At 51.1% G+C, this 24,631-nt stretch overlaps 1 protein-coding gene across 6 annotated transcripts in view; it reads right to left on the reverse strand.

Moving 5' to 3' along the window:
- The window catches only part of RIMS3 (regulating synaptic membrane exocytosis 3), a 38,401-nt gene that overhangs the window by 11,997 nt on the left and 1,773 nt on the right, over positions 1–24,631 (reverse strand). Inside the window, exons 2-5 of one of the 6 annotated variants that reach the window (XM_037002313.2) lie at positions 10,678–10,857; positions 9,281–9,393; positions 5,943–6,190; positions 728–869 (exon numbers count right to left, since the gene is read on the reverse strand). In XM_037002313.2, coding sequence (XP_036858208.2) covers positions 728–869; positions 5,943–6,159 — 359 coding nt within the window. In that variant the 5' untranslated portion in view covers positions 6,160–6,190; positions 9,281–9,393; positions 10,678–10,857. Of the gene's footprint in view, positions 1–727; positions 870–5,942; positions 6,191–9,280; positions 9,394–10,361; positions 10,540–10,677; positions 10,858–24,631 lie in introns of all 6 variants that reach the window. The other 5 variants (XM_073233735.1, XM_073233737.1, XM_073233736.1 and 2 more) reach the window with 5 other exon arrangements.

The raw sequence follows: 24,631 nt of genomic DNA on the forward strand, positions 1-24,631 counted from the left end.
TGCAATCACTGGGCCTTGCTGAAGCCAAATCAGGAAATCTTAAGTCATAAAACCGCAGCTTCATAGATTCAGAAGAAATGGACGGACTACCTAATTCAGTGACCTTTGAATTGTTTACTACAACCCACATGCAAATATAAGAATACATTTAATGTCATAGACCTATGTGCATCTCTATATATTTTTAAATCACAAGATAATTCATCTTTATTCTGTAGGGTGTATTTGAATTTTCTATTTCTCTTTCTAATGCTGGCTTTGACTCACTAAACCAATTTTACTTCATGCCTATGAGCCATCACCCCAGTTTGAAAAACACGGAGCTAGTCCAGCCTCTTTCTGGAAGCTCCAAAAAGGCCACCTGTGAGAACTCCATTCCTGTGAGCTTTAACAATGGTTTTAGATTTAATAGGATTTAGGGATCATGTTTTCCTTCCAAAGCCTCTCCTCTGGATCAGGGCAGCCTGTAGGAGCTGGGAGGTGGGGGGCATGATCAATACAGAACGGATGAACTGCTCCTGGGCCACTGGAGTATTTGGATGGAGAACAGCAGCCTGCAGCAATAGGAAGACTGGGGCCCGGGCCGGGGCTGTGGGGAGGCAGGGACACAGGAACCCAGGCATTGGGGCAGGAAACTTAGATGGGAGCTCTTCCAGTCCTGCCCCTAGCTCTGCCTGGAAGACTGACTGGGGAGGCGGTGGGAATGCAACGGGGTGACTGCACATACGTGCCGTCGGAGCTGTTGCTATTGGTACTTCCATCCGTGGACTCCCGGCTGCCCTGGCGCGTGACCCGACTCCGCATCTCCACCGCGATGCCTGTCTCTGTGCTCCGCCGGATGTTGCTGCGCAGCTTCTTGGTGGCCCCTTCTGTCACCACCACCAAACACAGAGAACAAGGTCAGATCACCCATGCGGCTTCTCTGAGGGTGCTATCAAAGTCACCCTCTTGGGAGGCGACAGGATGGGCAGGGCTCTGGAGGCAGGGAACATTCCTGAAATGATCTCTAGAGCCCGTGTGCAGCTTGACCCCTGGCTCTACCCGGGGCAGGGATGCAAGCAACACAAACGAGAAAGATGGCTGCAGGCAGAGAGGAGCTGGGGGCCCTGGGCGGTGGGGAGTCACAGGCAGAGCCCAGCCCTGCAGCGCTCAGCCTCATCCCCGCCAGGCTCCCCAACAGCCACCTTCCCACTCGGTTTCAGCCCTTGTGCCGAAGAATTAAGTGCTCCTTTCTCTTCTGGGAAGTTTGCCTTCTTTGGCATTCCCAGCTACCTTCATGGCCCTCATCAGACCCAGACCTCACAGCCCACCTCTGTGACACCCTCACAGGCTCTATAAAAACCCCAGGGAGGCCTGGCCACTCCCAAACTAACATGCATTCTCAAAGTGGGTCTGAACGTGGAGAGGGATGTCTGTGGAGAGGTGGAGAGGCCTTCAGGGAAGCCCAAGAGAGAGACTGTTAGGTTGGCCTGAATTGCCTTTGGCTTTGAGAGACAGGGCTACAGAAGAACCCAGAAGATATGCTCACCCCCTGTTCAGAGGACCCTCTACCTCACCCCAATTCCTCTTCAGCCTTGCAGGGAACGTGGGGCACTGCCTCTCCTAGCAGCATACCATCCTGCCTGGGTTTCCATGGCAACCTCCTCAGCATTGCAGTGTAGTCCCTCTAGACACCCTCTCCTCCTCGGGGTGGTGGGGGACAGGCAGAAGATGGGTTGAGGGTTTGCAGGGACACCCCTGCTGGAGCTTGGCTGCCTGAGGAGTTTGATGGAGAGGGAAGTGGCACTCAGATAGGAACCGTACCAAAGGAGCCATTTGCTGTCAGTGGTTAGAGTCCCAGGCAAATTAAGAGTAGAGTTGCCTACACAGATGGAGAGAAACTGGGGGTAGTGTAGGTAGCACAGCCCCCAAAGTGGGGCGGGGGGGCGCTGGCTACCCTGGCAACCCTTCTCCCACCCATACCCAATGGTTGCCTGGGGAGGGGATGTTTAAGACTCCAGCATTGGAGAAGGGGGACTTTATTTCTCCTGCTTTATCCTAAATCTTTCAGAAAGTCTCACTAGGGGAGGGAAGACTAAGAGGGCCAGAATTATTAGTGGACAAGATGAGGAGACTGGGAGTGAGGAATGGGAGATGTGGTGAGCAGGAATGTCTTCTAAAGCCACCCCAGCTTCTGGAATATTGGAGCAGCTACTATTCAAGAATTAGTGAAACTATCGCTGTGTTTGTCTCTCACATACACACAGTCACATTACCTCATACATGTTTCTTTCACAGGCATAAGGAGATACGCACGAGTGCCAACAATCACATATTTGAACACAGTGATCTCACACAGAAAGTCATGTGCATGTTCATAAAACAGTCATGTAAATTTGGTCCTACTAGGTCTTAGTCACATGTACACATGACATACTCTGCCACATACACGCGACCTTCACACTGTAACACTTGGAATTGAACCCATCTATTTAATCACACACACGGATGCAAAACGACAAATGGCATGTGGCCTACCACACACGGAGGGCTGGCCAATAGTGGTGGGTGTGGGGGGACTCACACTGTCGCTGGTTCCTAACTGCCATATCCTCTCTCACCCAGTTAGAAGACAAGTGGATCTGTGGGGTCTGTACTTTACCTCCCTCTGCTTCCATCCCTTCCACAACACACACCATGAGCTGAAGCCAAAGCCTCACCACCTCATGATTCCAATCCCCCTTCTTGTGAAGCTTGGGAAAGCTTTGATCCATTTGGGAGAAATTTTATCTGCTTTGACCTTCCCAGCCCACTGTGAGCCCTGGGGCAGGGGGTCACAGAATTCTGAAATGTTAGAGTCACCTCAGTTAGCCCTCCTCCCCCTGTAATTTCACAGATGGGGATCCTGAGGTTCACGTGCTCACAGCACTGGGGTAGACCCCAGGCCCACAGACTCCTGGTCTGCTGATGGGCTGCTTTCACTATGCTCCATCAGCTCCACATCAGTTTGAGATGTGATTCAGCAGAGATTAAGCTTCAGGTCTTCTGGGTGGGGAGAAAGGTCTTACAACCTTAGAGAAAATTCCTTTACTGGTTTCATATCTGTTCAGTCTCTGAACCCTGTTGATCTGGAAAGTAACTTTATGTACCTTCTCTCTCTAGAGAACCAGGCCAAGTAGCTCTTGATAATTCTGTGGTCTCTGGAGACCGACAGACTCCAGGAACCATCCCATCTGCCCCACCACATACAGCCAGCCTCCGGTACTCCTCATTGCATCTCCTGGAATGGTCCTGAGCCCTCTCCCCATCCTGACCCAGAGCTCCGAGTCTTGGAAGGGGCAGCTGCTGTCCCTGGTACTGAAAAGAGGAGCTCCGTTTGAGCAAGGGCTGGGACAGCCCAGGAGGGCCCAGGATGGACCCACCTGTGTCCTGGGACCCAAAAGCCCTGACCCTTACTTCTCCCGTGACTTGGAGAATGTTATATCTAGAAGGAAGCTGGGAGTGAGCCTTTTTAACTCCATTTTACAGAAGCGGAAACTGATACCCATTGGGAAAATGCCTCTCTCAAGGTCCCATGGGGAGTTACAGAGCCAGGACCAGTCCTTGAAAGTTTCAGGGTGAGTTTGGAAGGCCACTGTAGGGAAATGTGAGGAATAAACTGGAAGGGGCAAAAGACAGGAGAACTAGAGAGGAGGAGGGTACAACAGTCCCAGCTAGATATCATGGGCCTGAACTATGGCAGAGGTTTCTAAACACAAAGAGGAGGGCATGAGGACAGCTCAAGTCAATCCAGGGTATGGATAAACTGGGAGGAAGGGGGCCTCTGGGAAGTGCAGACCCAGTGTCCAGAAGACTGAGTTCAGTAGAGGAGTTCCTGCCCACATCACCCAGCCCAGCTCTGCAGGGCACTGAGCACCCCAAACAGGGACAGCAGGGGCACCCTGCCAGGATCTGTTCCCAGAAAAGAGTTTCCATGGTCAATGCCCATGGTGTTAGCAATATACATCCCTCTATGGTCAGATTCTGCCACCTAGGATGGGGCTTCAAGCTGAGACACTGGCAATATCAAGGCCTGGGAGTTTAAAAATGGGGAGAAGGAATTACAAGTGGAAGAGGAGTATGTTACAAGCAAGGCTAAGAGCTATGGAAGCCAGAGATCTCATTTCTTTTTTGGTTCTCCTGACTATGGGTAATAAAAATAACAATTTACCAAGAACGCAGCTAGTAAATGACCGGGTGTGACTCTGAGGGCCAACTTCAAGTTGTTCTCCAGGAGAATGCCTTCTGTTCTCCAGGCTCAGAGGCTTCACTGGTAAAATGAGTACACTGGACTAGATGATCTCAAGGGGCCCTTCCTGCTCTGACATTTGGTGATTAGACCTCTGCTTAGAATGGCCTCTGGCCAGTTCCCCTGGCTCAGGCCCCAAGCCTTCAGCCACTGCCTAGCATACCACAGAGACAAGTGGTCCAGGACCCCATCACCATTCTCCCCTCAAGGCTGGAGGTCTTCCTGGTCTTCTGTAATTCCTGCCTGTTGATGGTGGAGTCTAGGTAGGTGGACAGTCCTGGGCAGATCACTGAGTGTCTCCCAGTGACTCCCTGCCCTGGCCCTGGAGGCCTGTCCCTCCAAATCACTTTGGGCATGAAGAAGTCTTTGGGTTCTTGGGTGTTGGATTCAGCTGGATATCAGTAGGGCTCAATCTCCTGAGACCAGACTCCCATGGCCCAACACCTCCTTGACCTCCTAATCTTAATCCCCACCTTAATCCCACCCCTAAATCTCATCCCAGCCCAACTCTTGGATCCCCAGATCCCCATCTCCCTGACTCCCTAGTGCCAGGCCTACACTGCTCACTCACAGAGGCCATTTCTGCTCTAGGCACTAATAATCTCAAGCCCCCTCCCTGTCTAGCATCTCCCTAAACCAGAAGCCACACTGCAGCTTGATTGCTGGAAAAGACCATCCCACATGCTCCTGTGAAGGGCTTTGTAAAAATCTATTTTAAGGTCTGGAAAAGTCCCCCACCCTCAGCCCCAACTGGGATCTTGATGAGCATTCTCCCTGGATTCTCCGGCATCCCCGCCCCCTCACCACCCCCATCCAGCTGCCTATTTGAAGGTTTCTTGGGGAAGTTGTTACTCTGAGCAAAATAAGCAGGAGGAGATTTTAAAACAAAACCAGCTGGTGTCTGGGCTGATGCCACAAAGTAAGGAGGTCTTGGTGGGGAGGGCTGACTCCTCTGTGACATGGGGTCTGGGGGTGACTGTGTGTGACAATATCTGAGCATAACTGGGATTCTATAACCAGGTGTCTGAGAAAGTATATTAGGATGTAGCTGTTAAGATTAGTGCTAGTGTGAATGACTTATTGTGCTTTTCTGGTAGTAGAGGTAGCTTTTCTGAGCAACTGAGCACACTATTCATATGACTATGCAAAGTGTGTATCTTTGTGTACATCTCTCTTGGACTTTGTAATATGTGTGGTTGTGTAACTAACATTTGTGTGGCTATTTGTTCTTAGGAAATGACAATTACAAGTGAGACAGATTCTTGTGAATGTGTGTCTGCAAATTTGTGTCAGCATGATGGCAGGAATATGATGCCTATTTAATAATAATTGCTGATTAATGTGTAAGTCTGCATGGAGTCAGCAGAATATACAGGTTAGGAGCATGAATTTAGAAGCTCAGCTGCCAGGGTTTGAATCCAGGCTCTACCACCTATTAGCTATGTAGTTTGGGGCATCTTACTTCCCTTCTCTGTGCTTCAGCACCTGCCTCATAGAGTGATATGAGGATTCAGTGAATCAGGACACATACTGGACCCAGATCAGCACCTGTATAGGTGAGTGCTACAGAATGGTTTGTGGGTGTGGGAGTCTCTACACCATGAGGGTTGTCTGTGGGTGCCCTATCATTGCAAGGTGCCCCACATCAGCCCCTTGGTGTCCCATGTCCCCTCACCAGTCTGGGGGAGCTGGAGTGTGCTCTTACTCCACTGGGTCAAGCCCACGATGGCCACCATCTTGGCCCCAAGGCTGCTGCGCCGCTTCTTGGCAGTGGAGGTCCCGGTCCCGCCCCCAGCTTGCTGGGAGCTGCAGATTTCGCTGCTGATGCTGGAGCTCCGAACCACATTCCTGGAGGCTGCGGCCGAGGCTGGACCAGGCTCCCCGTCAAACATGGTCCAAGTGGCAGCAAAGCCTCAGGTAACTCTGTGAGGTAGGAGGAGAAAAGAGGGGGTCCCACATCAGACCCCAGGACCACTCCACCACCACAGCCCCACCACTTCCTACTTATGTGACCTTGGGCAAATCTCTCAGTCTCTCTGAGGTTGTGAGGAGTAAATGAACAAATAAATGTAAAGAGTGTGCATAGGGTTTGGCTCAATAAATGAGACTATTCTAATAATTAGCACATGGATGTGACCTGATTTGGTGGTAAAGACAGAAGCTGTGGCGTCATACAGTTCACTCTTGAATTCCAAAAGCCTCTACACACTAGCTGTGCAACCTTGTGACTGAGCATCTTGTGAGGTGTTCATTCCAGTGAACACCTCAGCAAAATGAGAAATACAAGCACTCACCTCAGATGACTGTTGTAAGGGTTAAGTTAGTGTATGTGAAAGGACTTAGAACTGTGTCAGACACAGAGTAAATACTCAGAAAGTGTGATTGCTATTTCCGTAGCCAGTAATCAGAACAGGGAGAACAAAACTGGTTCCAGCCTGGCTGGACTGTGGACGGGGTCCTCCTGCTTGAAGGGGATGGTACAGAGAAGCATAACAAGCAAGAAGGGTTACCCTTCATTGCACTGCTGACAGGCAGCCACTACACGCATTTTAACGTATCTCCTCCCAGTCTTCGCTATGCACTTTTTAAAAAAGAATTGAATACAAACTGCAAATACAATTCCATATCCTGGTATTTTTCACTTAATATTACATCACAAGCATTTTCTAATATCATGAACACTTTGTATAAATGTTTTAATGCCACCACAATATTCCATTGTGTAGCATAACTGACTTAAATATTTCAATACAGTTACCTCTTGGATCAGATTTGACTTTCTCCTCTCTCCCTCCTGCCTTTTAAATAACACTGCAATAAACATCTTTCTGCACTGATTTTATTTACTTATTTCCTTAGGATTGATTCCCAGAAATGGAGTGTCTGGGCTTGGGGGTTGAGAACACTGCTGGTAGCTTCCCCAACACCCATTTTTCCCTCCTGCTTCCTGGACTGAGTGCTGGTTTTGTCCAGGTACCACCCCGTCCCCTGTTCTAGAGGCAGAGCCTGAGTAGTTCAAACCAGTCAGTGAGAGGCATTTACTTAGTAACTCTTACTGGCCTGAGGGTGGGTGTATGACTAAGTTGGCCCAATTTGACTTAAGGCGAAGATTTGGATTCAGAGCTTATAAAAGAGGTGGTGGTCTCTCTCTCTCTGTCCTCACTTCCGCCCTTAAGACCCCTCCCCCTAGAAAGGTCCCAGCCCCAGGATGAAGCCTGTTTTGCTGAGGGTAGCACAGCACAGAGTGAGAAAGGACCTCAGGCTGCCCTGGAGCCTGCCTTTTATGTGAAATAATGTGTTTCCCACTGCTGAAGCCACTGTGAATCAGAGTTCTCTGTTAAATCCAAATGCATCCTACTTGATACTGCAGGCATAACTATATTTTTGATTCTAGGAATATAATGCCAAATTCCTTTCCAAAGCTGCAATCAACAAAGAGTTAAGTAAGCCCTTAGCATTCCAAGGCTTATGCCGAGTGCCAAGGGTACAGAAGTGAGCCAGGCCGACTTGGTCGGTCTTACCCTCCCAGAGCCTCCAGTCCAGGAGGAGAGATAGTAAATAACTAATTATGCCACTAAATATTTAATGACAGTCACAATGAGTGCCTGGGAAGAGGACAGAGGGCACCAGGAGCCCCTCGGGGGGAGCAGGCGGCAGGTGTCTGTGGCTGTTTGCACAGAGGTGGGGTCTCCAGCTGCTGGCCTCACAACTCAGCTGAAAGTCCAATGCTGCCTCCTCTGCTCAAAGTATGCCGTTCAGGCAGGCTCTGCACTCAGCCCTTTCCAGCCTAGCCCAGCCCACAGGGCTTCTCCCAGGGCAGCTCACCATCTCAGGGCTCAGAGCACCTTGCCTGACCCTCTGCCCTTAGGCCTGTACCATGAGAGAATCTGTCTTTTCAGAAGGGCGTTGAAAGGGGCGGGAGAATAGGGGGAAAAGGAAGGCACCATTCCAGAAGAAGGCAGTCCCCAGATAGCTGAGAAAGGCCACCCGGCCTCCTGGGCAGCATGGTTCATGCCCACCTGGCCAATCAGGGATGACAGTGCAGTTGAGTCAAAGCTGTGTTTTGTCTTCTTGTGGTTGTCTGCTGTTCTCGCTCACCTTGTGACATGAGCAGAGTGCTGGATTATGTTTCTCCATCCATCTCCCATCAACCTTGCAGCTAATGGAAAGTGCCCCTGGACCTGGGCCTATGATGATCTCCTCAATTTAGTTTCCAATCCTAGTGCCAGTTTGTGTGTTTGCGGCGGGTTTCTGCATGGTCCTTTGGTGGCAGGTGAGAAAGGGCTTACAGCGTAAGCCTAATAACAATTTAAAATATTTCTGTTATGTGGGTAGTAATCTCCATGTTACAGGTGAGAAACCTGAGTCAGAGAAGTCACGACCTTGCCCATCCTACTCAGCTAAGAAGTGGCAACACCCAGACTTGAACCCGAGCCTCCTGTTTCCACAAAGGTACAGACACACTCAGCAGCCCCTTTCCCTTCAATCCAGAGCTCACCTGAGCAGGAGGGAAAGGTGTGGGCCCATCCCTCCTGCTCAGGCTTTTCCCTGGGTCTCTGGGCTCTTTGGAAAAACTATGAGGAAATTATTTTTGATGAGAACAATCCCCCTGGTCCAGACTCCCACAGCTGGCATGAGCATCTAAGGGGCAGCAGAAACCCCACCCAGGCTACTGCTGAAGAAGCGAGCACTTCCCCAGCGCAGCCCATAGGAAGCTGATGAGCACGGCTCCCAAGGGTGAGAAGGGAAGACGGTAAGGGACAAATTTCCGGACCCAACCAACCCAGGGCTCATGTTTCCTCATGAATAAAGAATGACACTGACAAGCGGAGGATTTAACATCCAGGGCTGTGCACTACCTAGGACCATTTTCTCATTTTCCACCACTCAGGGGTCACCCAGGGGGCCTGCAGAATGGATGAATGCTCAGGAGGGTGCAGCCAGACAGGCCATCCCCAAGGGGACAGGAGGAGCCAGACCCAAAGCACTGGACCCAAGGCCTGAGGGCCTGACCTGTGGAGCAGGCGTCCTGGGTCGGGCAGCCTGGAACAGTTAAGAACCAGGAGGTGTGATTAGAACGTATGCACATTCCTGGTGTTGCCTCCTCTGGGCCTTGGTTTCCTCGTCTGTGTGTGAGACAAAGAGTTGGGTTAACTGGCAAGCAGAGGACTTAACATCCAGGACTCACACAGTTGATTTCTAGAAGTCCTTTTGACTAGGAGAGCAGAGCATGTCTGTAAACACACACGGCAGTGGCAGGCTCAGAACTGGGGTTCCAGTTGCTTCTCTGGCAGCCAGATTACCTCAAAAGGGGCAAGACAGAGAGACAGATAGGGCCAGCCACCTGGCCGCTATGAGGAGGGCAGTCCACCCCAGCAAGCCCAAAGCCATCAGACCACATAGGTGGGAAAGGGCAGCAGGCAGAAGTAGGAGCAGAGCGGTAAGGGTCCAGCAGGACATGGAACACAGCACCTCACATACTGGGGTTCTGAAAGATTGCTAAACAAACTACATCCTTTCCACAAAAGTCACTTCAACAATTCCCTGCTTTTAAGCAGAACTGTGTCTTTCCCAGCCTGGCTCCTGGTCTCCTAGGGAGAGGAGCCCTTCCTTGCTGGGTCATGGAGACCTCCCTCTGAAGTTCTTCCTGCTGACTCCTATCTATGGCTACAGCAGCATCAACTGTTATGGCTCAGATTTCCCTCCAGGGAGGAGGGCCTCTGCCCCCGACTCCTGCCAAAGCTTCATGCCAGCAGATACCAGCAAACTCCCCAAAGAAGAAGCCTAGTGTGTTCTTTCCAGCCCTGGATGTTTGGCCTTTACTCTAGGGTCTCAGTACCCAAAGGGCTCCCCAAACCACGTCCTGATTCCTGACAACAATGGGTCTCAGGGCTCTGCCAGGCCATCCTGGGCCCCTTGGTACCTTTGGCCATGTTTCTAACCAAATAATAAGCCTTTTTTGAGAGTCACTGAGGCCATCCAAAAACCCAAAATGAACCCAGCTACCTACCCTTTCGAAAGAAAAGACCAAGGAATCTGTCACAGAGTGATGGACTGTCAGACTGGAAGGAATGGCAAATAACTGAATTCTTACCATCCTGTACCCACAGCAGACATCACTGATCCATCTCTTTCCCACTGAGGCCAGATTTAACCTCAGAATCCTCAACATGTGCTCCAGCACCAACCTATGAGTTCAGCTCATGACTTAAAACTACTTGTCATCCCTATTCCAACCAAATCTTTCATTTTGCAGAGTAGGGAATCAAGGCCTAGAATGGGAAAGAGACACACCAAGGATCACACAGAAGTTGGTGACAAACCAGAGCTGCAACTCAAGTCTCCCAGCTCCCAGTCCTGCATCACCTGTCAGGTGCTTCCTCCCCACCTTGAAGAAAACCCAGACTTACCAAACTGATGAGTCTGAGCGTGGTGTCCGGCATCACCGGGGGCTGGGCCCCTCCCAAGAGCACACCCCTAGGACATGTACGCGAGGCTCCAGTTAACTTCTGCCCAGACACCAGCTTTCAAGAAAGGGGGTGGGGGAGGCAATCAGGATAGCTCCCAGGAGGAAGTGATGTGATAGGTTCCTGGAAGGAAAGAGGGGGGCTTGGAGGAAGAGCTAGAGGAGACATTGTCCTCAAGGGCTTCCAGTAGTTTGTGGAATAACAAGACAGACTTTAGAGACAGCAAATCATTTAAACTCTCTGATTCTCTGTTTCCTCCTTTGTAAAACTGCCCAAACTCCTGGGTCCCCAAACTTCTAGTGCTGAAGCCCCACCACAACTTTCAAACTCTTAACACATAACAGACTCATCCAGGTCCAGCTGCTAAGGACCTCTGGACCCTATTCTTCCTCTGCCCTCCTCCTGACTAATGGGGCCTGTGTCCCTCCCCAGACACTCTGTGACATGCCCAGCGATCAGGAGTCAGGGTGGGAGGCGCTCCTGGCTCCACCCTCAGTCATTTGACCCTGAACAAGTCATCCAGTGTCTCTGCACCTCCATCCCCTCTTTAATAAAATGAGTCTACTCATCACCTGGACCCGGCCTGACTCTCCAGGACTGGGGATCGTATGAGATAATGAGGAGCAGGAAAGCAGAGTGATTTAAAACACGGGCTTTTGGAGGCAGACAGACTTAGTTGTAAACCTAGATCTGTCACTTAGAAGCCATATGACAAAAAGGCAATTTCCTTAACCCCCTAAGCCTACTGCTCCTCATCTCTGAGGTGGGGATAATAACACCTGCTTTGGCATAATTAGATAAACTATTACAAAGTAAGGGTTGGCACATGCTAACTAATGCTCAGTTGGGCAATTATGTTATTATTGTTAGAATGGTACCTTTGTAAACAGTAAAGGACTGTACAGGTGTTCGTGCTTTTTGGTGGGGATTGAACACCAAGTATAACCACTTCCTGGGCAGGCTTAGAGACCAACAGGCTCACCCCCAACTCCAGCCCTGGTGCTTCCACCCGGAGCTGAGGATGAGCATGGGATTGGGCCCCTACCCCTGTCAGTTGAGGTGGGAGCTGGCCCACGGGGCTGTGCTCTTCTCTGCCAGCATTTCAGCTCCTGGCCTCCTAGGTCTCCTAGGGAGAGGAGCCCTTCCTTGCTGGGTCATGGAGACCTCCCTCTGAAGTTCTTCCTGCTGACTCCTATCTATGGCTACAGCAGCATCAACTGTTATGGCTCAGATTTCCCTCCAGGGAGGAGGGCCTCTGCCCCCGACTCCTGCCAAAGCTTCATGCCAGCAGATACCAGCTCACCTGGCATTTGGGAACCTGACCTGAACCCAATCCAGCATCAGGATTGCCGACCACATCACCCATTCCAATCTGTGCCCATGTCAGAGGCCACTGCCTGCATCTATGGACAGGGAGAGGGGTTCTCTTTTTTTGGCTTTTCTTTTCTCCGTTCAGGAAGAGATAGGTGCATCCCTTATATGTGGTGGGGAGGTAGGCTGGGCAGAGGGGGCACACCCAGCCTGAGTGGGGAACACTACACCAGCTGCTTTCCTGGTTGTGCAACCTTTGTCTCCTCCAAACCAGGCTTGCAACACAACTACACACACACAGGGAGACACAGGGCACCAAATTTCAAATGTGTGATTACACACCACACAGATGATACACACTTAAAGACACAATCACGCGGGTACACAGATAAATACACCACCTCCCACCCCAACTCATCCACACAAAGGCACACAGAAGCAGCCACACTGACAGCTACACGTGTTTGCAGACTGGTATGCCCACACTCACACACACACACCTCCCCTTGGCCCCTGCCCAGCCCAGGAAGGCAGGAACAGCTCCATCCCTTCAGGGGGTAGGGAAGTTGGAAGTGTCTTACCTGGATCTGTGGGCTCCCTTGACTGAGGCATGCACACCAGCTCTAGCGAGTGTCTGTGTGAGCTCAAACATACATACACACTCATACATGCTCCAGTCCCCAATACCATTCTCCTGGCCCCCATCCTTGTGGGCTGGACAAAGGAGCTCATGGGTGAGGTTTGTGGTGAGATGAGAAGGCTGGCAGGGAACAGCTGCTGTCACCATGGCTACCGAGCTGACCCACTTCTCCTCCACCCAGCCTGGCCCACCCAGCCCAGGCAAGGTGTGTTGGGGGGAGGCAGCTTTGGGGCAGTGGAACCTTCTTCTATCACACACAGTAAAGGGGTGGTCTCCTGAGGGTATGGTAAGGGATGAGTTGAGCCCCAGATAGGCTGGTTCCTGCATAGGAACGCAACAGGCAGACATCCCTTGAGGGGAGCAGGGTGCTAAGAGAAGGGCCCTGCAAGCCCTAGTCTCTGGCCTCCCTCAGCTTGGGGCCTCTGGCCTCAGGGACCCACGAGGGCATCCTGGACACATTTTCAAACACAGTCCTCACAGAAGGTCAGGGCATGGAGTATCCAGGCCCAAACTTGTGTCCCCCAGACTCCAAGGACCCAAGACACCCAAGGGTGAGGCAGACCCATGCCTTCCTTCCCTGGATGGGGCTGCCATTTGTCTTCTCTCAGCCAGGGGCTCCTGAGGACATGGCTATGTATCTTTCCTCAGAACTGGGGACATAGAGGAACAACACAGCCTTCAGACAGCTCAGGCTTATAAGGAGACAGCTCATAAAGCCTAATGAATCACTCCTGTGTGACAGCCTCCCATAGCTCCCCAGTTCCTTCAGGAAAAAATAAAACTCCTCACCAAGGCCCATAGGCCAAGTGACCAAGTTCATCCCGAGTTCTTGCCCCTCATCTGTACTTCAGCCACACTTCCCTGCTCTCCATCCCCCAAAAGTGCCACCTGTAATGCTTGTCTCCTGCCCACCTGACCGTCATGTTCTGAGGCCCCATATTTGCCTGCTGAACCACCTTTGCCTGGCTAACCCCTACTCATTGCTCAGTCCCAGGCTGAGTGTTATTTCCTAGGAGAGTCTTTCTAGACAAGGTTAGTCCCCCTAGTGTGCTCCCCCAGCCTCTGTACTGCCCTGCCTATTATGGGTTGAGTTGTGTCCCCCCAGAAAGATATGCTGAGGTCCTAACTCTGGTACTTGAGAGCATGACCCTGTTTGGAAAGACATGATTAGTCAAATCCAGGTCATGCTGGAGCACGGTCAGTCCCTAATCCAATGTGTCTGGTGTCTTGAGAAGACAGCCATGTGAAGACACACATGCATAGGGAGTGTGCCATGCAGTGATGGAGGCAGAGGCTGGCGTGAGCAATAAGCCAAGGACTGCCAGCTGTCAGAAGCTGGGAGACAGCCATAGAACAGAGTCACCGTCGGAAGGAACCAATCCTGCTGACACCCTGATTTTGGACTTCTGGCCCCCAGAACTGTGAGAGAATAAATTTCTGTTGTTCTAGGCAACCCAGTTTGTGGTATTTTGTTACACTGCTCCTCCTGACTTGTTCAGTGCCTGTCTCCCACACCCCACGCCCTGGCTGTGAGCTACCTAAATATAGGAACCATGTCATCTTCACTCAGAATCCCTAGTGCCTGGCACAGGTCTGGCACATAGTAGGGCTCTGTAAATATTTGTTGAATGAATCAATGATGATCTTAAATAAATATTATATTAATGGTATTTATAGCAAGACAGCAGAATTGTGAGTCATTTTTATTTTCTTCATGTGACATATTGTGTTTTCTAAAGTTACCACTTCAGAAACTGTATTGTTATAAAGAAAAAACTAAAATACATATTTTTCTTTCAAAACATACAATAACAGCCATTTCCACCGATTGGTGTTTTGTGAAGAGAAGTTACGCTATACACTTGATAACTACTTTTTTATTGATTAATTGATTCCTCCTTGTGTGACTACAGTACTTTCCAGAGTCAGATTTACAGAGCTTGAGCTCTGAGGCCTGGCAGGGCATAGATTCCAGGTGGGACAGGTCCAGGCAGAGTACATATGCTTCTTGGCTGTCTCTACCACCTACCTCCTCTCATAGCTCATGGGGTCTGGCCAAATATGGCAGGGGCCGCTAGACTTGGCACATGAGACACTACCAGCCTGGCCGAAGGCCACTCTGAAACAAAAGCAACATCCGGCCCTCAAACTAAGTACCACCCAGTGCTTCACAAACTTAAATGTGCACATGAATCACTAGGGGATTTGCTGAAATGCAGATTCTGATCCCAACAATCCTAGATTTTGTATTTCTAACAAGCTACCAGATGATATCCACACTGCTAGCCCACAGACTACCCAAGGCACTGAGAAGTAAAGATAAAATACTCCAGTTGTTCTGTAGGAGTGAACACTCCAGGATGGGGAGAGCAAAGAAGACATCACAGGAAATGCATTGCACAGCACCTGAAAAGATAGGTAGGATTTGGATAAGTGGCAGGAAGGAAGAGGTGTGAACTACCTGGGAAGGTCCAGACAGAGAATGTTACGTTCAGAGGATGGTGCATAGAGCAGTGCAGTTGGAACAGGGAGGTGAGTACACGTGTGGAAGAGAGGGCTGGGAAGGTAGGCGGGGAACAACCAGTGAAGAGCTCTGAATGCAGGGCTAAGAAGCTTGGCTTTAATCCTGTAGGGAGTGAAACCTGACATGTCTTAGCTGCAATGTCTTACAGAGACCAGTGTGACTCTGAGTGCAGAAGCAGAAGTGCAGAAGCCTAACAGCAGAGACATCAGTCAGGAAACAGATAAGAAGGGCAGCCCTGCTTCACATAGTGCCAGCAGAAAGAGTGGGGGGGCAGGAGTCATGGCAGGGCTTGGGGAGCGGCTAGAGTTAGTGATGGGACAAAGTTAGGGGGAGGGAAAAAACAGATTTCAAAGTGATTTACAGGAAGGGTGGGGACTAAGAGGCGCCATCAGCAAAAACTTCAGGTCCTAGAGGAAAAAGCTGGCTTAAGGGGAAAATGAGTCCCCATTTTAAATATGCTGAGTCTGGGAATACTGCAAGTCCCACAGGGAGGCATTGGGCAGGTAAGCAGATCCACTGAAGCTCGGGAGAGCAATGTGAGTGGGCAGGATTTGGGTGTGCTCCCCAGAGGGAAAAGTGGGGTGTGGAAAGGAAAGAGAATGCCTAGAGAACAGAGTGAGGAAAGGGCAAAAGGCAATACACACAGTTAGAAGTAGGAGGAAAATGGGTTCCACAGAAAAAGGGGAATCAGTGGTTAAAAGCAGAACTCAGAGATGCCATGAGTATACAGATGGCCAACCTGGAGGTCCTGCCAAACTCTGACATCAAAAGCAAGGAGAGGCCTGACCAGCCTGGGATGCAGGAGGGCAAGGGAAGTCCAGGCCTGAAAAAGAGCACAGCTTGAATGGTGAGCAGAATTTGGATTGGTGGAGAAGGGGGCTGGATCCCCAGGGGAGCACCTGGGCTGCAGAAGGATCCCAAGAGGCCTGGGGCACCCCAGCCCTTATTCCAGCTCAGCCCTAGCACAGGAAGGACACTCTCCACAAACACACAGCTGGCATTTGTACACACCCACATGGCTACAGAACTCCCCGGGCAGAGCAGAGAAAGTGGGAGAAGAGGCCTTTGGCACAAAGCTTATTGCTGGGAACATATAATTTATCACCCAGCTAGGACTCTTTCGAGAGTGAGCAGAGACACTACTAACAATCACACCAGGACCACAGGTGTAAATCAGGACCTTCCCAGGCAAACCCAGCCCCAGGGTTACCCGAGCCCTAGGTAAGTATACAGGGATCCTGGGATGCTGGATCCCCCAAAATACTCATTTGGTCCCTGTTCCCTCTTCCTAGATGGGGTGGCAGAAACTGACAGACAGGTAGAGACAGGCAAGCTCATCCTCGGAGGCAGAGGCCCCACTAAGGGTGTCGGTGTGTAAATCTCTCCTCTTCCCAGGCCCGCCCCAGCCTGAGCACCCACACCCACGCCAGGCGAGACGCAGCAGCACCATGGACAGCAGCCAGCTGCGCCGCTCTTTGCCCGCCCAGCCCTTCTCCTGCCAGGGCCGCCACTAGGCCAGATCAATATTTCATGGGGGAAGGGGGTCTGGTTACCAGCCCTGCTCCAAGCCGGAAGGCGCCGCCCGCACCCGCCGCCTGCCCTGGGGACCCTCCCAGGGAACCCAGCACACCCGCAGCCCCAGCCAAGACAGCCACACACCTCCAATGCGCTTTGTGTTCCTGGCATAGCCCTTCCCTCCACCCCCAACACTTCCAGGGGCACAACGCCCCTCCTGCGCACAACACATCTTCACATGGCCACTCAGGCACACCACATAGCCAGACACATGCTGCACAAAGACGGTAATGTGTGCAAAACAACAGGCACACACCCCACTCAGCATGCCAGCCACGCAGACACACAGCATGCACAAACATGATAGAGGCCTCACAGACACATTACATGGAGATGTATTCACCACAGACCCACATGAATGTCACACACAGACACCCTGGCACACACACACACTCACATGCTGCACAAAACCTCCCTCACAGAGACCGTCAGATATATCAGACAAAGATACATCTACCACCAATGCATATATCATACCCTGAACACCCCAACATGCACAAGATGCTCTCAGAGACCCTCAGACATATCATATCACTCAGAGCTATATTCACCATGGACACACACGTCACAAGCACACACACAAACAAATTTAAGCTCTCTCACACATCAGTATGCTTTCACAGAGACCCTCATTTTCCATGGATACACAAACACACACCCCATAATTTCTGCCAAACCTCCACACTCCTGTACTACCCAGGCCCACAACCCTCCTGTTGTAGACATGCGACTGGGGAAGGGACAGGCAGGGCCCCTTTCGGCCCCCCATCCCCGAGCCCTGGCCCTGGTCCTGAGTCCAGTGGATAAATACTGTGCATGCTCTGAGGTCTCATGGGGTTGCCACCCAATCCCCAGGGGCAGGCAGTCAGTGACATGAAGAGGTGGGAAAAGGGACCTTTGAGGCCCCAAAGCCTCCTGGCTTCACGTCCCTGGGCCTCCAGTTCTGGGGCAGGAGGCTCCAGGGACAGCCTTGCCCTCATCTGTGGCTCCCGCAGCCTCAGCACTCCCTGGGACTCCAGCCCTCTGGGACGCCCTGAGGCCTGTGTTGTGCATGGGACCAGCTGTGGATTCTGCAGCTCCTGTTCCCCCAGGAGTGCCTGAGTCCTGCCTCAGAGATGAAGGGGCATCCTACCCCCATCCAGAAACCCCAACTCCAAAAGCCCCCTTCTCAAGCAGGCTGAGGGAGAATGGTACAAATTCTCCTGTTTGCATGACAATCGTGGCAGGATTCTGTGAAAGAAACCCAAGGGGGCACCAGATGAGGAGAGGGAAGCAGGCTGGCACAGCAGAGAGACTACCCCACACTTTCCAGGTAGGTGCAAGGGACCATCAGGATTATCTAGGACAATGATCCACATCTCTGAGGTCCCCGTACCACTTCCCAATTTTGCATCGTCCACATTACACTGTATGCCCCACTCAACAATTTCTGCCAGACCTCCATACTCCTGTACTCCTCATTATTTATTTTCTTGAAATGGATACTTTTAACTTAAATGCACTTATTTTAAATAGAAACTTTGTATTACCACTATAAATGGAAAGCCACTATCACTTTTAATAAATAGGAAATGACAGTAAAATAAATACAGTAAAAGCAAAGCTATACTATTAAATTTTAGCTCCGTGGAGTTACCAGTTAGGATCTCTTTGTTCAAAAGGGGAGGCAGCAAGTGTTAGAAAGACACACTAGCACCACACTGACACTTTCTCCCTGGGGCAATCTTGGACTTGATAGAGCTGAAGGGGAACCAGCTTCCTACTATGTGAGCCAATATGTAATGGCAGGTCCACAAGCCACTGAAAGTCATCTCAGGTCTCACTGAAGGTACCACTCTCCATGTGCTGAAGCACTAGGCTCGCCTGCCTCCTGCGAGAGCTTGAGCACAGTGGCCAGCTGGCACCCTATTGCTTCACTCCATTCTGGTAATAACAGTCCTTAGAAATTGCTCGGTTCTTTCCTATTTACAAGTTGTCCTGACACCTACCATCTAATACAAGCCTCACGGCAGGAATCATCATGCCTATTCTGAATGAAAAAAACCAAGGCTCTGAAAGGTTAAGAAACCTGTCCAGAGCCACAAGCTACACAGGGTAGATCCATGAGGAGGAGACCCTAACTCCCAGCCAGATGCCTTTTCTACTCCACCTATGTCTGTTCATCCCAGAGTTGGGAGCCCTTGTTCTGGATTGGCCCCATGGTAGGCAGCAGGGAGTTGAAGGAGGAAGGTAACCTGGGAACCCATGAGGTCCTCACAACCCTGAAAAGCAAACAGGCAAGTAAGTAGCTGAGGTGACAAAGGTTAAGAGCTTTTACCCTGGAGTCACACTGCTGTGTGTCCTTAGTCTGTAACTGGCACCTCTCTGAGCTTCACTCAGTTTCCTTATCTTAATATAGGGATAATAATAGCACCTATCTTACAGGGTGTGAAGATCAAATGAAATGATGCATGCACATAGTGTCTGGCACAGAGTAAGTGCTCAGAAAATGCTTATTACCAGGCAAATACAAAGAACAGAATTAATGCAGGTAAAGAATGACTGATTAGGGAATGGGGCAGGGGAGGGGGTGGTAGTAGGCATGGCATGGTTCTTCACCCAGGAAAGGAAAAAAGTTTTAGGATGAATACAATTTTGGTAGGGAGAACTGGCCTGACTGCTCACGCCCTCCTCTTCCCTCCTTTCCCATTCCAAAGAGGTGAGAAAATGCATGGTCTCATCTTCCTACCTCTCTGTGCAGGCCTCTGAATGACATCTCACAGGTTTTTCAGAGCCTGCCCTGGGCAGTGTGGCCCCAGGAAAAGGTTCCCCTTTAATCCACAGCCAGGTCCATTTTCTCCAGGTGCTATAAGGTGAAAGTTTGGGGACCAGGCCCACCCTGGGATTCCAAGGATTCTAGCCAAAATTTTTTAAAGTGCTTGCCCAGATAATAAAGAGAAACCCCCTTTCTTGGAGGGGGCCAATAGCTCTACTCGCATGTCTGACCTAGTGCTCCTTCCCAGCAGGATGCCACAGATTGGACCAGCGTGGGCACTTGACCCCCTCAGAGGCAATCAGATCCTCTTCTGGAAGTTTGGACTTGGATTCGCCAAGCCCTGGGTTGTATCTCTGAATGTGGCTACAACCAAGGGGCACCATACAGGAATGTAGGTGGCCCAGTGTCTGGAAAAGCAGAGAGAGCTCAGCCTGTGGAGTCAGACAGATGATGGTGGCCAGCAAAGCACAAGAAATGGCTGCCTCAGTTTCTCCTGGCCTACAAGTCCCATCTCCCAGGGGCTAACAATTTTTCTGTGCCTAGTTCCCAGGAATTTCTTGTGTCCTCATAATAAATCTTTATTACTGAAGCTGGCTTGAGTGGGTTTCTGTATACAAGCAAAGGCCTAATTAAGACAGGGAAGAAGCTGGGAGCTGGAGGCACAAAGCTCAACAATCCTGAAGAAAAATTATCACTATGTTTGTACTGGAGGAGCTCAGTTCAACAGGAGATGAGGAGGAAGAAATGCAGACTCCGCACAGATGTGGCCGAGGGAGGATGTGCTAACTCTGTCCAGGAAGGGCAGAAGGGCTCCTCAAAGGCTTCACAGCAAAGGTGACAGCTTAGCTGGTTTTGAAGAATGAAAGATGTTCTTCAGGAAGACAAAGCTAGGGTGAGGAGGCACTATAGGCAGAGGGAACAGCAAGTACAGAGGCACAGAGGCACAAAACAGCCTGACATGTTAGAGGAACAGCCAGGAGTTCAAAGTGTGGTGGGGGAGCAGAGGGGTGGAAGCTGGAGAGGCAGTTGGCGCAGATCACAAAGGGCTTTGAACATCATGCTAAGAAGGCTGAGGCTTTTCCTGTCACCAATAGGGAGCTATTGAAGTATTTTAAGTAGCAGGGGATGACAGGGTCAGTTCTGTGTTTTAGAAAGATCACTCTGGGGCTGCACAGAGAGGACTGGAGAAGGCAGGCCTAGAGGCAGGGAGGCCAGTTAGGATGCCACAGCAACGATTCATCTATTCCTTTCATTCACTGAACAACTCACTATGGACCTACTGTGTGCTGGAGCTAGGCAAAACAGGATTCCTGACCCCATGGAGTTCAGAGTCTAGCAAGAAAGAGAGACAAGGAAAAAGCAATTCCTGTGTGATGAGTGTCATGGAGAAATATGAGGCCCCATGGAAGGAGGCGGTGTTCAGTTTCTGGTTTTTTGGTTTGCTACAGAAATGATGTTCAAGTTGGCATCTATCTGAAGGATAAGTAGGAGTTAGCAGGGTACCAGGAGGAGTGCATTCCAGGATGAGGGAACATGTGTGAAAGTCCTGCAGCTCAGGGAGAAGGAAAATGGTACAAGACAATGCAAAGAGGTCAACGAGGCCAGATCACATCAGGCCCTATAGCTACAACAGAGTCTGGCTTTTATTCCAAAGAGTCTTGGAAGGGTCTGAGGCAGGGAAGTGATTCAGTCAAACAATTATCTTTAGAAGATCACTCTGGCTACAGTGTGAAAGAGAAATGAAGTGGGGCAAGAACAGAAATATAAGGAGACCAGTTTAGGAGGCTGTCACAGGGGTCCAGGCAACTGATAGTGGTCTGGAATGGGGCAGTGGGCAAGGAGAGAAACGGACTCAAGATATTCAGGAGAACAGGACTTGCTGAAGATTGGCTGTAGGCTGTGGGAGTGAGGGGGAGGGAGGTGTCCAGGAGAACTTCCAGCTTTCCAGCTTGAGCAAGTGGGTGGATGGTGGTGGCAGAGATGAGTTGGGGACACTGGAGGCAGAGCAGGTGCCAGCAGGCAGAGCTGGGGCCCTGGGTTTGGACCTGAGGCTGTGATATCTAAATGTGGCCCAGGAAGGTCTTGAGCCAGAAGGGATCATAAAGTCAAGAGAGTAATGGGAGTTGGGGAGGAGTGGGCAGTACAGTGAGAGGAGGGGCCAGGCAGCTCAGGAACACGGGCAGCAGCAGGGCCTGGGCGAGAAGTGACTAGGAGCTGTACGCTTGGAAAATCAGAATGACGAAATTCAAAGGTTACTTCTCTCCTCCCCCGGAAGGCATCTAGCTTGAGCTCCACCCCTCTCTGGCCAAGCATGATGCCTTGGCACAGGCGCTTTCCTGCCTAGCCAGCCCTCCCTTCCCCACACCTTCTTCCTCCTCAGCAAGCTCCAAGTCTTCCTTCAGCCCCAGCTCAGGTGGCCCCTCTTCCTGGTGAAAATGCCCCTGGTCCAGGCATGCACTCTGCAGTCTGACAACCTGGGTTTGAGTTCCAGCTCTGCTACTTTTAGCAGAGCTGTGTGACTTTGGCCCAGACACTTAACCTTACTTCCCTCATCTGTACAATGGAAATAATTGTACCTACCTCACAGGGCTGTTGGAAGAGGAACATGTAAAGCGCTTAGCAGAAAACCTCGCACACAGTAAGAACTAAATAAATGTTACTATTCTTAACATCCCACCCACCTTGGGACAGTTAGTCATGCCCTCCACCTTATACCTCCTCCACTCGGGCACTATTTGCAGGTCTGTGTTTCTCCCTGCCTCTTCTTACCCTTATCCAGTTTGTGGGGCTATATAATATGTAGGGACCAGGGCTACAAGAAAATGCAGGGTCTCTTGTTCAAAATTATTAAGAATTTCAAGATGGTGACAGCAGAACATTAAACCAAGTGTGGAGTCCTTCTAAGTGCAGGGCAACCATACTCATGAAACCATTCCCGCCTGCAGCCCTGGGCCAGCCCTGCATCTGGGCCTGGCGCAGAGTGGGTGTCAGCCCCCATGCAATAGAATAAAAATGCCAACCCACATTGAGATAGGGTTTTGTAACTTCCATCTGGAATTTCATTTTCTCCTTCCCATAGAGAGATAACATTAACCCCATTTTATAGTTGAAAACACTGAAATTCAGAGACAAGGTATGCCTTGCCAGAGGTCACCCACCTCACTAATTGCTGAAATGGGATGTGAACATAGGCCAGCCTGGTGCCAAAGGCCTGCCTTGCCCTCTGACTCCCAGGAGAGGTCTGGAGAACCTGGCCCCAAGGGATGAACTTCGTCAACAAGGCCCAGAGAGAGGGAGCTGGAAGGACTGGGACTGGCCCCCTCCCTCCTGGGGCAAGCCACATAAACAACCGGATCCCCAGGCACCAGGGCTGCTGCACAGGGAAGGGGTGTGAGAGGGCAAAAGGTCACACCTGAGAAGGTGTTGCCCGAAGGCCCAGACTGCTGCCCACACTCCTGAGTGTCTGTTAGACCAGGGAGGTGTGGCCTGGCTGCACAGTCACCTGTATGCTCTCTACCAGCTCTCCACCACTGCTCCCCACCCCCAACCCCCGCTCCCAGCACCAGGACTGTTCCCACCATCACCAAGGCCTTAGCGCACACACTCCCCTTTCCTCATCTCTTCTTTGCCTCCTCAACTCCTTGTCACCCCAGGCTCCCTGAATCCCTCCTTTCAACACAAGTCACTTGCATTATTACCTGCTCAGGCCATCTCCCGGCTCTAGTACAGGCTCCGTGGAGGCAGGGGCTTCCTGGCTTACACAGCTGGGTACATCAGGTGTCTAAATGCATTCTCCCGAGGGCCCTGCATGCTTTCTGCCTTTGTCCTCACTCCTCACTGACCCTCCTTTTCTTGTCCAGGCATCTTGGGCTCAAGGTGCAAGAAGCCCAGACTTGCAAAGGGAAGAGAATCATTGTCCAGTATGCCCCCTCCACCTGCCAGCTCTGGGCTGGGTGCTGTACCTCCAGTTACTGCATTTAATCCCCTCAGCACCTTCCACATGGGGGTGTGATTACTCTGATCTTCCAGAGGAGTTTGAGACCACCAGCTTGAGGTGGTGACATAGCCTGGAAATGGAGGGTGTGGGATCTGAACCCAGGTTCGTCTGATGCCCATGTACCGCTCTGCTCCTGTGACTCACTGTTCCCAGCCAGCTCACCTCCAACCAGAGAGCACCTGTTTCTCACCCATGCCTTCAGCTCACACACACCCAAGGCAGCACCGCTCCTCTGTCGGGTCAGCAAAACATCACTGTGGTAGAAGGCTTCACTGTCAGCAAGAGGCCAGCACAGAAACACCCCTCCCCTGGATCAACCAAATGCCCATATGGGAGAAAAGCCCCTCATGTTAGCTAAACATGAATGGGGGAGGCACCCCCGTTGTCAGCAAAATGCTTGTACAGGAGACACACACATCTACTCCAAGTCAGCAAAAGGTCAGTGTGAGAGACACCTCCCTACACCCCCTGAGGCCCATGGCTTAGGCTGTGGGTGCACAGATGGAATCCTTTGAGGTGGCACTCAGGGGGCAGGGTGAGGGAGGCAATGGGGCTGTGGCTGTGCTGGCTGCAGAGTGGGGGAGTGTTGGGTGAGAGTTCTCACATGGCACTAATGAAATCAACCACCAGCCTGCCCCCTCTCCCCAGGGACCCTCCAGGCTCCAGCTGATGCAATGCCCAGGCCAGATAATTGTTTTCTTCCCTCCTTAAAGGGCCAGCTGCTGTTGCAGCTGCAGACAACACCCAGACCCCTGAGAGACCCCCCCAAAGCTTATCACCCAGTTAAGGATAAGGGGAGCCTAGAAAGTAGCAGCTCAGTCCTGAGCTCTGTGGTGTAAAATCCAGTTAATGTCCAGAGACCAGAAGTGTCTGTGAGCAAGGAGGGAGGGAGAGAGAACAGCTGAGATGGAGACAGTGCCTGGCCAAGAGACCACATGCCCCAAGGAAAGGGACCTTGATCCTGGCTGGGTTCTTAGCACCTGGCTCCTGCCTGCCTGTCCTGTCAAGTCCCTGGCACAGGGGTTGCTTGTGAGTTCAGCAGTCATCTACTGAGCTCCCCGAGTGCTAGGTACTGGGCTAAGCAGCTCAAATCCA

Source organism: Manis javanica, chromosome 4, assembly GCF_040802235.1.
Source record: "Manis javanica isolate MJ-LG chromosome 4, MJ_LKY, whole genome shotgun sequence".
Classification (NCBI taxonomy): Eukaryota; Metazoa; Chordata; class Mammalia; order Pholidota; family Manidae; genus Manis; species Manis javanica.